A 16,159-nucleotide genomic window follows, 5' to 3' on the forward strand; every position below is an offset into this window, starting at 1 on the left:
TAGGGAGAGAAATGTCATGTTTTTTGCAATAAATATTCAAATGTTTTGAGTTCATTTGTTCAGAAGGAAAGTATGTTTCTAATTTCACTGTTACTCATTTTTGCCCTGGAGAATCTTTCCTCCAGGTTACTAGCCTTGTCCTAGCCTTGTGGAGGTAGAAACAGTATTATCTGGCAGCCAAGTGATATGAGATTGTTAGTTAGTAAAGAAACAAGAAGAAACATTAACTTTACTTTATAGACTGGTTATAATTTGCAAGGCAAAATCTACTGTATGCTGATGCAAACGGAAGAAAACTTCTGGAACTAATCAAGAACTGTAGCTTTAACAAATGCATTATATAGAGAACAAAGAATCGATTGGCACCTGTGATCCATACACAAGGTACATATCAATGTATTCAGTTGATGTGAACATTCTGTACAACATCTTTTCTGTAATGATTTAATATTTCAATACTTAAGCAATCCATTATGATGTTTTCTGTAATGTGGTTCCATATTTATGTGACTGATGCAATCATATTAACATGCATATTATCACCAATAAAAATAAATGCACAAGGCATAATATACTACGAACTATCAGTGTAAATGCACAATACTTTGTTCATAATAGTAAACTACAGTAGTAGTGTGAACGGCATCGATTTAATTGCATCTCATATTGTGACTACCTTCACAACGAGTTACCATGTTGCACTACCCTGAATAAGTAATGCTTCACCAATGGAGAAGGTTATTTTTATCCATTCTCAGTGGACACCACCACCCAGATGGCACCATTTCAAGGCTTGTTGGTCTATCATTGGGGGGCAGGTAGGTACCCTGGTGTTGCAATCACACCAACCAAGTTATGAAGTATAACTCCACAATATGGGAGATGCCAAACGGTGTACACAGTAATATTACTAATAAAAATAAATGCACAAGGCATAATATACCGCAAACTTGCAATCTACTAAAGAACTATCAGTGTAAATACACAATACTTTGTTCATAATAGTAAACTACAATAGTATAATGAATATAAGATACAATTAAATTGATGCCATTCACACTACTATTGTAGTTTACTATTACAAAGTATTGTGTATTTACACTGATAGTGCTTTAGTATATTATCACCAAGAACACCACAGCATTGATACTGTTGATGAATTTGGGTTGACCATAAACAGAGTATAAACAAGGTATTTTACAAAACTGACATGCTTAACAAGGACTTCAGCCAGAATTGCTGTTGTTTGAGAACAGACAAGAATTTGCACTTTATCTTTGTGAAAAATGATAATGATTTATGCAAGGTACTTGCAATAATGAAAAAGACATCACAAAGGTTCACGGTTATACAACCAGGCCTCGCATAATGCGAGTTCAATTTAACACCTTTTTCAGTTACTGCTATTTGAAAAAATTATACCACTTTTCACTTTACACAATGCAAATTTCCAGTTAACACGATCTTTTTTTATGTGATAGTTGAAAAAGATTTGAATTCTAATAAAAATTCTAATTTTTAAATGCAAAAAAAATTTTTAATTTTTTAAATGAGCCAGGTGAAAATGTTACCGCAAAGGAGATAACGGTAAAAGAACTAGATGAAATCTTTCGTATTGCAGAGAACCTCCTCTGCAATATTTATTTCACCAGGCATAGACATGTTGTTGGCTATCGGAAACTGATTTATGAACAAAAGAAAGCCAACACTGTTCAAATATTTCCGGCACAAATAGTTTCTTCATTGTGTATTTTATGCCAGAGGTTCCCAAACTTTCTTGGCTCACGGCACCCTTAGTGTTTCAGTAATTTTTTCACGCCACCCCTTGGCCAAAAGAAATACTAAACAGTTCCATTTATTAAGTACAGTAGTTAGGTTCAAAAAACGTAATAAGTAATGTTGAAACTGCGAACTATCTCAAGCTAGTAGTTTGTGCAGTGTCCGACAGATGTAGACTATTGCTGTGTTTCCCTCGAAAATTTAAAATATTCCACAGTGCACAGTTTGGGAACCACTGTTTTGTGCAATAAACATTTAATTCTATAATTATTTTCATTATCTTTTACTTGGAATACGGTTAAAAAGTTATTTAAAAGGTGTTTTTAAAATTCTTTATGGACATTCCTGAAGGTCAAGACCAATTGTAATTTTTCCTATTGATTATTATATTCGATTAATGCATTTCCGTTTCGCGCTCGTGGGTCGAATTAATCGAGGCCAGCCTGCATAACTTGATAACAATAAATACAAAAATCCTTCTACATTTTTGTTTATATTTTTTTGTGGGAACCATCCACATGGGCTTGTGCCTTGTGTACATCCCTGTGCTTCAGTACAGTCATATAACACGTGTTTACACTACACGAATTCGATCATACACAATTTATAAATAGGGGAACAATATCTTATATAACACGAACCAAATTCACTTATGCACGATTCGCCTTTGTGTTTACAAGAAATGGCAGTCGAACGCAACAGGAAGAGAATGAAGAGAAGATTCTGAAAATGTATTTATGTTTTTTACATCAGTGAAGGGGAAACACATTTCACCATAATAACGTAAAAAACCAACACAATTCCAGCTATCGGTATTATCGCAAATGCAATTAGATCGAGTTTACTACCAGTTTATAACAGATTCCACTAGCAGAAATGCAACTGGAAATTGTTTTTATTGTTTTATGGCAGTAACCTTTAGAAATGTGCTTTAGTAAAATGTGAGGTGTTAATAGTGTATCTCTACCTTTACGGTGTTGTTTATTCAGTTGCTACACACGCGCAGCTTTGTTTATGTGTATCAAGTGTGCCTCCTCGTTTTGTAATTGTGCTTTATTCCCTAAAAATGAGTAAAATACTTAAAAGGTGTGAAAAGGAAGCATCCTGGTGAAGACACTGCAGATTCAGAGAGAAAAAGAAAAGCAATATCGATAAACAGAGGCGGACTGGATCAAAAATTCTTACCCGGGAAAATTTATAGTGGCCTCATACTATGATTTATGGCCAAAATCACACCGGTCACCAGCCCACCGGGGTTTCCCCGGTAAGGCTTATGGCCAGTCCACCTCTGTCGATAGAGAGAAAATATGAAATTGTGAAACGCTTTGAGCGAAATGAAAGACCATGTGATATTGCACGTGCTACAGACCTAAATGAGGCAATGCCGAGAATTACAAAGAATGCACAGAAAATAAAAACAACTTTTATAGCAGGAATAACTCAAAGTGTAATTAAAATCCATTAGATTAAGACACAAAGAATTGGAGGAGATGGAATGGCTATCATCTGTTTGGATAGAAAATCAAACAAAAAACAAGTCTGCTTACGATAGAAGCAAAAGCATTAGCAATATTTTATTACGTAATATTCGTAATAAAATACTTAAGTATTTTATTATGATAATTTATTGTGTTTGGTAATGTTTTGGTTACAAATGTGTGTTCAATCTTGGGTGGTTGGCACCTAACCCTATTTTTCCCATAGGGCCTGTTGTTTATATTGCACAAGGGTTTCTAGGAACACAACTATCGTGCTATATGAGGACTGACTGTACGTATAGGAACTGATAGAAGTAACTTAGAAAAAACACAGATACTTTTCATGAACATGTCTCACATTAAGTTTCATAAGGAACTACCTTCCTAACTGCTAAAAATTTGTTCATAAGTTACTCAAATATAACTCTTGTTGTATTTGAGTAACTTGTTGAATATAACTTTGTTCATTAAATTGTCGATATTTTGCTGAGAATGCCACTATACTAAAAAGTTCTTACATTTTTGTCATTTTGTGATGTCAAGGGGCATCCGCTGATGCGAGGTTCATCTTTCAGTGTTTTCTGTCCATTTTTAAACCAATTAATAAACCACTCGTAAACTGCTGTTTCCTTCAAAGCATCATCTTCATAAACTTTCTATAGTGCTGGCAGCATCTCTGTAGCACTCTTCCCAAGTTTAAAGGAGAATCTGACATAAGAACACTGTTCAAACTGCAACATTCTGCAATCAATCAGCTGTGACACATGAGTGAAGTGCTCAAGCCAGCTCACTCCCACTTGACATTCGTGCTCACTAAGGTCAACGTCAACACCCCATGAAACTTTACAGCCATAGCAGAAACCATTTAGGTACCAGCGTGCAATTCATGGTACTTTTTGAATGTACTAAGTATATGTATATACAGAAATTACTGCTTTAGCTGTTGTAGTAATATAAGAATTTTTTAGAATTTTTACAATGCGTTCAGGAGAGTGAACAGTTATGGTTTCGGTACAGTGAGACACCAGTGCACCTGCCTCAATGTAAAGAACCATGGGGTAAGGTGGGCAAAGGCCTAAGAGGGCTTTCTATGAAATTTTTTACTGAGAAAACAAAAGTATGGCTAACACATGGAACAGTTATGAAAATATGGCGAATACATAGAATGTACAAGACCCATACTCCGATCAGTAGTAAGCAACTATATAGTCGAGAGGGGTAGTAAAATAAAATTCGCTTTTAGAGAATAGTAAATTAAGTCAAAATTACTGTAATAATAAGAGGTTAAATGAATTATAACTAATAGCATAGAAAAAAATAGAAAGAATATATAAATAAATAAATAATCATAAACCAAGGTATATATTATCTTATCAAGAAGCCACTACATGACCATGGTTTATGGAAGCACAAAGTATTTTGATTATCCAGACAGTTGAGTGCAAGTTCAGCAAATTTTTTTACTAAAATATTTTATTTTATTTAAATTATAGTAACTTTTTCTATTTTAAATTTTGTACATCTAAACTGAATGGCAGTGGCTTCTATGCATACCCACACTATAAAGATTTCAGAATCTCCTCCACTTTTGATTCATTTCAAATGGTCATCGAAATGATATGGGTTTAGCAGCCACTGCAGTTTGTGGCTTTCTCCTAAAGAGATAAGACCCACTGGCCATTTCATTCTTGTTTTTTTTTTTCATCTGGGATACAGAAAATTTTTATAAGAGAGCTGATAAAATAGGTTGAAATACATTTTTAGGATCTTAACAATATATTTCAGACAAGTTTTATTTAGCATCCTTATATTAGTGTCTGAATACATCTCAGCTCATTCTCAGACCTTTAAGCCTTTTCTCAATATTGAGTTTTTCAGTATTTTTTTGTTTCCAGGGATAACCATTAGACTAATTCTTGGATTAGCAAATTTTACTGAAATGTGAGCTTTTTTTCAGATATACAATTTGTAGGTAGCCCTCGTATAGCACGGTAGTTAGGTTCCTATAAAATGTTGTGTTGTGCTAAACATACAGGACTAAGAAAAAGTACAAAAAGGGGGATTATGTTCCAAAAGCTAACAAAACTACACTATTTCATTAACAAAACTAACAAAAATATATCATTCTAGATTTCGTGTATCTTTGCCCTCTTTAAAAAATCCGTAACCTGGGTTTGTTTGCTTTTGCTTGATAAATCTATGTGAATTTCATCATATGTAACCAAGCAATTTTGAAGCTCCCTTTTGAACTTTGGGCTCCTTTCATTCAAAAAATAAGATTCTAATCGCTCGGCTAACTTTATGCCTTCCAATATGCTTTTTACTGTAAAATTTGGAAGTTTAGAATTTTCACCTGCTCTATCATCCTCGGAATTGATTTGGTTTTGCCTCCGATGCCATTTGCGAGCCTCTTTTTCTACCAGTAATTCTTGAACATCTTCAGTAATCATATCTTTTTTTATTTTTTTAGGAGCATATGTGACCAAGGCCATGTTACTCTGTGTATATTGTCGGTGAAGGTAAAGAAAGCCAACACGAGAACGACAATAAACATTGGATAACTTATGTGGAAAATTAGTTTCCCAATATGGCACTCTAGCGCTGTTCACTCGGCAAACAGATGGTAGGTGTTTTCGGTCTGGGGCATGTGTGTGTGTGTGTGTGTGTGTGTGTTATGGAGGTTTAATGGCGCATAAGCTGCTGAGGCTATAGTGCGCCTTCGGTCTGGGGCAAAGTCGAGAACAATATATTGATTGACAGGTAGGTGTGGCAAGAGATGTGCTGATTGGTGCGCGAACACAACACACACAATAACATCGGTTTAGTATCACTTTAATAGCACTCAGAAGCACTAACTTGCCCTAATGAACGTTTTCCACAATGCTGAACATAACTTGAATCCCATGGGAGTTTGACCCCTCCCGAAGTGGAGGGGGTAACCTAACCTTTTTTCTTTAGAATCAATCATATTTAGAAATGCATTCATAAAAAAATAAAATTTTTTATGACTGTGTTTTTATTTTCTTGTTCAATAATATGCCCTAATGGTGAAAAAAGGCCAGGTTACCTCCACTTGAATCCCATGGGAGCTTGAACCCCTCCCGAAATGGAGGGGGTAACCTAACCTTTTTTCTTTAGAATCATGGGTGGACTAGCGCATAAATTGTTTATTAACAAAATATTAATTTTTTATTATTGTACTTTTATTTTTAAAGACACTCACACGGATACACATGTATCATAACTTCAATCAACACCTCAATAGCAATTCACTATATATACATGTATACACAGTGAATTTTTTAATTTAGTTTTCATTAAAAAATCAACCAACGTTTTATTTTCCTTACAAATTTCTTCCATCTTTAAAAGATTCATCGCTACTATTACCTGTTTACCATTCATCACAAAACTATTATGCACCATTCTTTACTCATAAATACACATTATAATGCCAACCAATGACTACACAGTAGCTTGTCATCTGTCGCGCCCACCACCAATCATTTCATCGTTTGCCACGCCCACCTGTCGATCAATATATCCTTCTTGATTTCGGCTGCAGACCGATAACACCTGTCTGTTTATCAAGCGAACAGCGGTAGAGTCCGGTGTCGGGAAACTAATGTTCCACATAAGTTATCCGACGTTTCTCATCATTTTCACGTTGGCTTTCTTTCTCTTAGCCATATTGTCTATAAATTGTGTGTCCTGAGGACGATTTTCTGTTTTGCTGGATGAAAAACCAGAGTTTCCAGGATAAAAAACCATGCTACCCTCTCCCGACTAACTCAGCCATGTTGTGAAAAATACCTATAAAAATTCCTTCCATCATTGACGGGATTCAAACTCTAGTCTTTTCCACCTGGTGTGGAGTGGATGGAGATTCTATCAACTGTGCCCACGAAGGCTTCAGTAGTCACATCATCAAAACCTTCCCCTCCTACCAGCGTACCAAGTTCTGCTATCGCACTGATTCCATTTTCTGCCAGTTCAACCATATTTCCTGAATGAACTAACTCTGGCCATACATTTTTCCACGTGCATTTAATGTTGACAGTTTTACTTCTTTCAACGATAAAGCTATGATTCTGATACAGTTCACAATTAAGAAATGTTTCCATGCCTCCGTTACGTCAATAGATTCGGAATCAATTTTTTCCAAAATCCATTGTAAAGATGATTCTGGTAGAATGAGTTTTAAAGGTGGATATAATGCCCTTAATCTAATGGCTGAATGAAAAAAATTGTATTAACATAGTACAACTGTGGTTGCAGTAGGAACATAACTTCAATGTGTGAATGTCTTAAATCTTTTGGATGGTCTGGTGTGCTATTCAATAGTAATAAAACTTTGAAATCTAGATTATTCCACAAGTTCAACAAGCATAAGTTCAATAGCACAGAACGTAACATGGGGATTTCCCAACAAAATAAAATACAGGGATTTCTCAAATTTTTATTTATTTTTTTGACTAGCAAGTCAACAGCGAGGATTCAAAAAGAGTGGAAATGTTGAAAAATTACATCCAACATAACAGCAGGGTTTTCCCAACACAAAAGTTCAAAAATACCATTATGCGAGGTTTACCTAAATTCTCTAACCATTAGAGCGAAACCGTGTTATATAAGTACTGTGTTGTGCAAGGATTGCCACAATTTATCAATCGTGTTAGAGCGAAACCGTGTTGTAGAAGTACTATGTTATAAGGCGGTTACCTGTATTTAGATTTTCAGAAAGTCATGAGTGCAATTCCTCATCCTTTAATAATTCCATTATATATTTTTATTTTATATATTATAATAGCAGTTTTCATATCTTATTTCGTTAATTTTTTTTCCCCATTACATACTGTATAGTATTTTCCCAAAGTTAATCACAAAATTTTAGTAGTAACCTTTAATTCATAAAAATATTGGCAGTTCTCGCTGTTTGTCGTTTCACTAATTTGTTGCTACTTGTCTCTCACATGCACACTATGGTCCATGATAGCTCACACTAGGTCATATTGTTGTTAAATCGATTTGCTTTGTGTATTGAGAATTTCATTTGAACCTTAATATTACTTTCAATTATTTAAGTATTTTCAAGAATAATTTTAAAAAGTTAAAAAATAGCTTCAGATGTTTTAATACACTTCTTACTAGTATTAATGAAATTAATATAAATTTTTGAATGAAGTTTATGTGAGAAAACTTAATTATGATCTAAATATCCTCAAAACAGCAACTGATAATTTTTTTAGAAAATCAAAAAAAGAGTGTGTGTATATCATGTAAGCACAAAAGATGTTTTATGTGAAAACATCCTTGGCTTGGAAAAGGTTAAAGGGTTTTAAGAATGAAAAGAATCCAAACAAGTTTAACATTTTAAAACATTTATTTTTTTTTCTACAGTTTCATCAATTTGAGGTTACAATACATGTTCAATAGGTAAATTACTTACAAATGGTTTGTGATGGCTAGAGTACCAAACATACACTTCAGATTGTAAAGAGTCTAATAAATGTCTTTGAAACACGGCATTAACTAGTTCCATGATTAGTAGTTGATACAGATCTCAAAGTATTTAACATTAGTCCATAAGGAACCATAAGGGTGGTTCCTTATGGAAATAAACAGATAATAATAATAATAATAATAATAATAGTCCAAATTTATTTTCTAAGAAATCAGTCAAAGGTTTGGATTGAGTAACTGCAAAATTAATGTTGAAATCTCCACTAAGTATCATTGGTATTCGGTCGTATTGTTTGCGAGAAAATTGTTGTAACAGTTTGTTTGTTATTTGGTTTTTAGGAGCATTAGCAACTAAGGCCATATTGCTCCGGGATATGCGGTGGTCATTCCCTGACCTTTCCGCATCCTCTGCATTTGGTGGTGACGGGCTCGAACCCCGGTCTAATCAAGAAGCGTGTGCTACGCACTGCTGCTCCTTTCCACCTGGCTACGGAGGCGCCCTGTTGTAACAGTGCAGCTCCTTCAATCATGTAAGGAAGTAAAACAAAATGGATGAATTCAATGATGTGTTCTTTTGGTTTGGCAAAATGCAACTGACTACCGACAATATCGTTTGACCATCAGGAAGAAAGCATTCAGCTGCACAAATGTCTTCAACAGGTCGAACACCCACTGACGTTCCAACAGTTTGTCAGTAAATCACTTCCATATAAAGAGCAACAACACGAGTATGATTTTCCCTCTTTTGATAAACTGCTACACCACCAGCTCATTGATCTTCTTGTTTGAATAGAACGACACAGTCAAAGTTAGGTATGCTTACTTCATCATTATTTAGCCACGTTTCTTGAATATAATTTTGTGATGTTGACAGTCCAGCCTCTTGAGAAGCAGATTTTATTAAGCTCTGCATTTTTTTTTCATTCTCTATGTTTTTGAACTTGTTCTTTTGTCAACATGGGAGGCCTCTTCAGTGACTTTGAAGCTTTTATTATTCTTGCACGATATGCTCAATTTCGCTCACATGGAGTTTTAGTCATCTTCGAAATACTCTCGTTGGCTGTAAACTTTTTTAAAAACTAGAAAATCAAAACCGTTTAAATTTAATTGAACAGCTACAATCGAAGTTATGAATGATGTAATGTTTTATGCTCGTATTTGTATGTTCACAAATATTTGCATTGTTAGAACAACAATACAAATAAGAGACTAGTTGGCAGTGAAGTAAGCATTTCCGTCTCATTGCTGTGGTGAAATATTTGACCACAACAATACAAATCCATCTCAAATTTCTGTTACGGTCCGTTGTTAGGTGCCACTAAAGATAGAATGTAATGGAAATGCAACAATAATTTTTGACCAAATCCATCTCACATTTCCGTTACATTCCACTGTTAGGTGCCACTAAAGATGTTTTCATATCAAAAGCTAAAAACATGACCCAGTTGGAGTCTGGACTAAGTTGAACATTATTTGCATGTTTGAAGCCAGTGGACGTTGCATGTGATTCACCCATACTGCCAATTTCTAGCTGCAAGATCGTCTTACAAAAAAAAAAAAAAAAAAAAAAATGCAGCAGCATTTAGGAGTGTTACACAAAATGTTATTTCCATATGTCACCAAAGTAATAAGAAAAAGAAGCAATGTTATGAAAAGAATGGAAATGGAAAAATTTTGGACATCTGGACTAAAGCATGACTCAACAACATTTGCCCATTAGTATGGGGATAATTATGGACAAGGTGTGACAAGGCTTTACACATGCATGTAAAGTACAAATTTGGTGAAAGTACAAATGAAGCTTTTAATGCTAATCATGGATGGTTTAATTACTTTAAATGAAATTTCCTGTTACAAAGAACTTTACGATGAAAAGGAAAAGCAAATAAAACAACCAAAAAACAGTTCTTTCTTTAACAAAAATGAGGTTTCGATATCTGTGTCTGAGCCACTAATTGTTCTTCTATTTAGTAATATTTTTTTATATTTTATTAAAAGCAATAAATATGATCTTAAAGAACATCTGTGCTTTTTCTTCACACACAATTTTTTTGCCTTTAAAACATATCTTTCATGCAATATATGTCATATGCAAGTCAATACATACAGAGGGTTAAATCAGCCCCACTATTTGTCAGTTCTAGGAATGTAACTATAACAGCAAGGACTTTCTGTATTTTTATTTTATGAAGCACAGTGTGTCATTTTTCAGTATAGGACTTTTGCTCAAAATTAACACAGTGAGAATTGTTATAATACTCACCTAAATACCTGGGCTACTGTGTTTGGTCCATACCACTGTCCCACTTCTTTGCCCTCTTGAACTCCCATATGTGCTAAAAGCAGGAAACAATCAATTAATACGGTGCAAATTTAAAAACAAATCAAACAGAATTTCATAAAAACATGCCAATTAAGTTACCTTAAAATAAATTACATGTATATTTGATTTTTAATATATTTACACTTTCCATATGTATTCTCTTGATCAACACAACACACAGGTTGAATCCGATTAGTAACTGACACAAAACTCTTAATGATTATACTCAGATAAAGTTCTTAAATACTATATACTTTTCTATACTACTCTATATACAGCTACAATAGACTTTGTGAAGTCTATTGTAATTAAACGTGTGGCTGCTACATGCAATGAGAAATTTTTTAGTGAAGTGTGTGTATATATACATATAATTAAACCGGTGCCGCCCAAAACCCCGATGGCCAAAATCCCGATATATCAATTATATTTAAAAAAAAAAAACAAAGTTAGAGTCCACATCTCAGAAACTGTTTGCAATAAAAAATGTTTTTCATGTAATCAAAATGGCCACTAAAAACATTAAAATTTTATTTGAACAAGTGGAACATGTACATTGCAGTTATGCAAACAGTATATTGATAATGTTAATATTTTATATATATATATATGCATGCAAAAAATAAAATAATATTTACTAGGGGGCTTTGCTCGCCAACCCCCACACACATGCTTTTCTGCATAAAATGTAGAGGTATGACAGAGTAAGTGAAATCTTTCAGTGGGGGACAACAATGTAATTATTTACCTGCACATTTGTAGTGACGTGACTGCCCAGCCCTCTTCTCCCATTGGCTTGAATAAATATCACTAGAAAGAAAACTTTTTTAATGTATAGAGAGATAAAGATGCATTGTGTGCTATATCATGAAGGTAATCAATCCATCACACAGATCTTTTTTCACTATCGTTCACAACCATCATTATTCTCATTTCTCTCTTGACTGTTGCCTTCTTGCATTTTGGACAGGGTTCACCACGAAGTATGCATTCAGCCTTGTTATTGATCCGCTGCTGTTATTTCTGAAATTCCTTGATGATCCTATATACACTATTATGTGCTCGTTCAACTATACACCCCCATCTTCTATGCCAAGCCTTAACACTGTTTTGGGTGCATGTAATTTCCAGTTGAATGAAATTGTATACGGTTAGTGGAAACATAATGTTAGTGGAAATAATGGTGGAGAGCGAATTACCATACTATTACGCATATACTCTCTAATTCTTCCACATATATTAGAATTAGCAGAGGCATATGATGCAAGAAAGCAAGCTTATACAGTATCAGCCAAAAAAAAAAAAAAAAATGTTTGTCTAGTTCTGCCTTGAATTTATTTAAGCTATCAACTTCCACAACAACAGATGGAAGTCTGCTCCAGCAATCAACTACCCGCTGGCTAAAGGCAAACTACTGCACATCTATTCTACAACTGTCTTTCCTCAATTTGAATCTATGCCCCCTCAGGTTCTTAATCTGAGCAAGCAGAGACGTATCCTTTCAGCACTGAGTCTGCTCAAACTAATCAAGGCCTTATACACCTCAATCAGATCATTTCGCAGGTGCCTAGTCTCCAGATGCTGCAACTTGCAGAACTTAAGCCTTTCTTTGTAAGAGCACCCCCTTTATTCCTCTCACCAATCTTGTTGCTTTTCTCTGTACTCATTCCAGCAACTCCACATCCTTTCTAAAATGAGGCCTCCAGACCTGTATACAGTACTCAAGCCGATCGGGCTAGCCAGGTGGGTAAAGCACCTGCCTAGCAACCCAAAGGTCGCGGGTTCGAATCCCACCTCGGGCTTGGATCAAAGTACTGCAAAACCTTGGAAGGTGCATTATGGCCACAGAAGCCGATGCGCCAACAACTACCAAAAAAAAAAAAAAAAACAGTACTCAAGGTGTGGCCTGACCATTGCCTTATATAAAGGGATAATCACCACCTTGTCTCTGCTAGCAAAATTCCTATATATCATTGACAAAACTGCATGACCTGATCTGGCAGCCTGTCTGCACTGCTCAGAGAACTTCATATCTGACTGCACAATTATCTCCAGGTCTTTTTTATTCTCCACTTTCCTGAGTGTTGGTACGTTTTTCTTGGGTTACTGTTACCCATATCCAGTACTTTGCATTTGTCAATGTTAAACTTCAGTTGCCACTTCTCAGCCCATCTGCCTAACTTTTCTAGATCCTGTTGCAGTAGCATACTGTCTTTACTGTCATTAACAACCCTACCAACCTTTATATCATCTGCAAACTTAGACATTAAGCCTGATATACCTTCTACGACATCAATGATTAATACACAAAACAACAATGAGCCCAGCACTGAACCCTGGGAGACTCCACTGATAACATTAGTCCATGTAGAGCAGTGTCCATTTATTACCACTCAACCATCCCTTTATCCATTGCAGCAACTTGCCCTTAATGCCATACCGCTCCAATTTGTACAGCAGTCTTCCATGTGCAACAGTATCAAAAGCTTTCTTGAAATCCAAGTATATGATATCAAAATTATTTTTTGCATCCAGTTCCTTTGTGACCACATTGTAGTATCCAATCAAACTGGTCAGACAAGACTTCCCCTTAATGAACCCATGCCATGTCTGAACTATTACTGCAGTCTTGTCTAGGTGATCCTGTATCACCTCTTTAACCAGTGACTCTATTATTTTCCCTGGAACATAAGTTAAACTAACAGGTCTATAATTGTCTTCAAACCAATCTATCACATCACTAGCTTCCCTCAGTAAATGTGGCTTCAGAACATTAAATGCTTGTGGTATCTCACCAGAAGGAATAAACACCAAGGCACACAAATGTCGAAGCAACAAACTAAATTTTTCATCGGTGCCATACTCACTTGAATTTTTCTCCAAACACTCAGTTGGAAAAAAACAGATCTTAATAGATACATTAGGGAACTCACCTTTGGAGGCATTTATTGCTGCCAATTCCAGGTCAGTTAATATGGCCTGTGGTTTCAATTCAATTTCATTTTCTTCAGCAAAGTCAATCATATCTTGAAACAAATGTTTATAATTTTCTTCAGTCTTAGTAAAATTAGCATTTCAATGCTATACCTACAATTATTGCTCAAACGTCCTATACAAATACCAAAATTTGACTTGAAAAATTAACAATTAAATGCAATATAATAACTAAGTCATTTTTATTTGCTGATAGTATTTTAAAATTGTTTGTTTCTGTAACAGAAAACATGATCTTCAAATTGAGAGGTATTTTTCATTAAAATTTTTATTTTTTATATTCTTTCTATACAAAATTAATCTAATAAGGTAAATTTTTACTTACTAAAAAACTAATAAATATATAGAATTATATTCATATATTTTTACAATATAGTAGATACCGTCGGAATTTTGAGCCGTTGGGATTTTGGGCCAGACCCTAATTAAATACAACCACATACATACACCCAATGTGTGTTTAGTTTAATGGCATTTAATTGTTACTGTTAAAATTCTGATAGCCTAAATACTTTTAATATACCTTAAAATTATTTTATCAGAGTGATAACATAGTAAAATTAAGCCAACATTTGTACACTGGTGACAAATGGCCAGTGGCCATGTTAGAAGCATTGTGTTGCTGCCCATGAATATACAAATGAATTTCAAAAAGTAAAATTATTAGCAAAGATAGAAAAATTGCAGCCGTGGAGGGGGAAAGCTTTTGTCCTTTTCCATCTGTGCTAATAATTTAGCTTTTTGAGATTGTTTTTATGTTCATATACATATATAACTCTGCCTACAGTAAGGAAACTCACTGTAGCCTGTCCTAAACCAGGATAAAGGAGGAGGGTGATGGTGTTGTGCTTGAGTAAAGAGAGGAGGCTCTTAATCTCAGGAAGTAAGGGAGCCCAACATCTGACTTCCTGAAGCAGCCATCAGGTACGCGTGGACATCTTAAGAGGGAATCCTCCACTATGCTAGGAAGCTGCAGACTTCTGAATCGAACTGATTAAACATAAACAAAGAGAGAAAACTGAACAGATGTTACTGAAACAAAACTGGCACAGATTTAGGACTATGACTTTTGGTACATAGAATGGGAGAGGAGTTAATGGAAAGGAAGTGGAATTGGCAAAGGAAATCCTGAAGATTAAAGTGCAATAGCTAGCTGTGACTGAGACAAGAAAAAGGCATTGAAACTCTAGAAGATGGCACGATGTTCCTCCATAGTGGTGTCCCTAAGACCGGGAGAGCTAGAACTTACACTCTGGTAGATTATTGGGAGAGCTAGAACAGGGGTAGGATTACTTGTTGCTAAGACCAGGTGAATATAATTAGTGGCTGGGAATATTTTCAGTGAACACATCATGGTAGCAAACATCAGTTGATACAGGCCAAAATATCTTTAATTGTGACATACACTCCCAACGAAGATGAATGCACTCACGTGAAGGATGAGTATTATGAGAAGCAGCAAAGAACACTTGACAAGCTGGCAAGAGATAACATCATTGTTCTTGGGGACATGAATGGGAGAGTTGGAAAGGTAATGGAGCAGTGGGGGGAGTGTTATTTGCAGAGAAGAAGAGGAAATTGTCAACAATAACAGTGATGTCTTTGGCAGTTCTGCATTGCTAATGATCTCGTCATAACCAACACTAAGTTTATTCAAAAAGATATACGTAAGTACACTAGAGTGAAACCATCAAGGTATGAGAAGTCCATTATTGACTACATAATGAATAAAATGAAGTTTGTTCGGAACGGCATTATTAAGAGGGGACCAGAAATAGGAAGTGATCATCTTCTGCTGATCATGGAGTTAGTGTTTGAACCCCCTGTGAAGAAGACCAAGAAAGGGAGGAGGAAGACGACCTGCACTAAGATTAAAACCTGTAAGCTAAAGCATGCAGATGTCCAACAGAAATATCAGGAGGTCACTCAGAGACTGAGAGAGGCCAAGTACTGGAGAGAGAGTCTGAGGTCCTGGAGGCAGCGTGGATGCTCTTTAAGACAATTCTACTTGACGCTGCAACCAAAGTCTGTGGTAGTTTCCTAGTCGGCCTACAGAAGAAACACACAGCATGGTGGAATGAATCTGTGAAAGCTGAGGTGGCCAAAAAGAGGGCTCAGTGGAAAG

The 16,159-nt window shown here is 35.4% G+C and overlaps 1 protein-coding gene across 1 annotated transcript in view; it reads right to left on the minus strand.

The window, feature by feature from the left end:
* LOC150084213 (cysteine protease ATG4B-like) overlaps positions 1–16,159 on the minus strand; it is a 131,067-nt gene that overhangs the window by 40,613 nt on the left and 74,295 nt on the right. The window contains exon 6 of the mRNA XM_090375102.1: positions 10,981–11,053. Coding sequence (XP_090231228.1) covers positions 10,981–11,053 — 73 coding nt within the window. The remainder of the gene's footprint in view (positions 1–10,980; positions 11,054–16,159) is intronic.

The sequence above is a fragment of the Mastigoproctus giganteus genome, chromosome 6 (assembly GCF_048544385.1).
Source record: "Mastigoproctus giganteus isolate SK-2022 chromosome 6, ASM4854438v1, whole genome shotgun sequence".
In the NCBI taxonomy this organism is placed as follows: Eukaryota; Metazoa; Arthropoda; class Arachnida; order Uropygi; family Thelyphonidae; genus Mastigoproctus; species Mastigoproctus giganteus.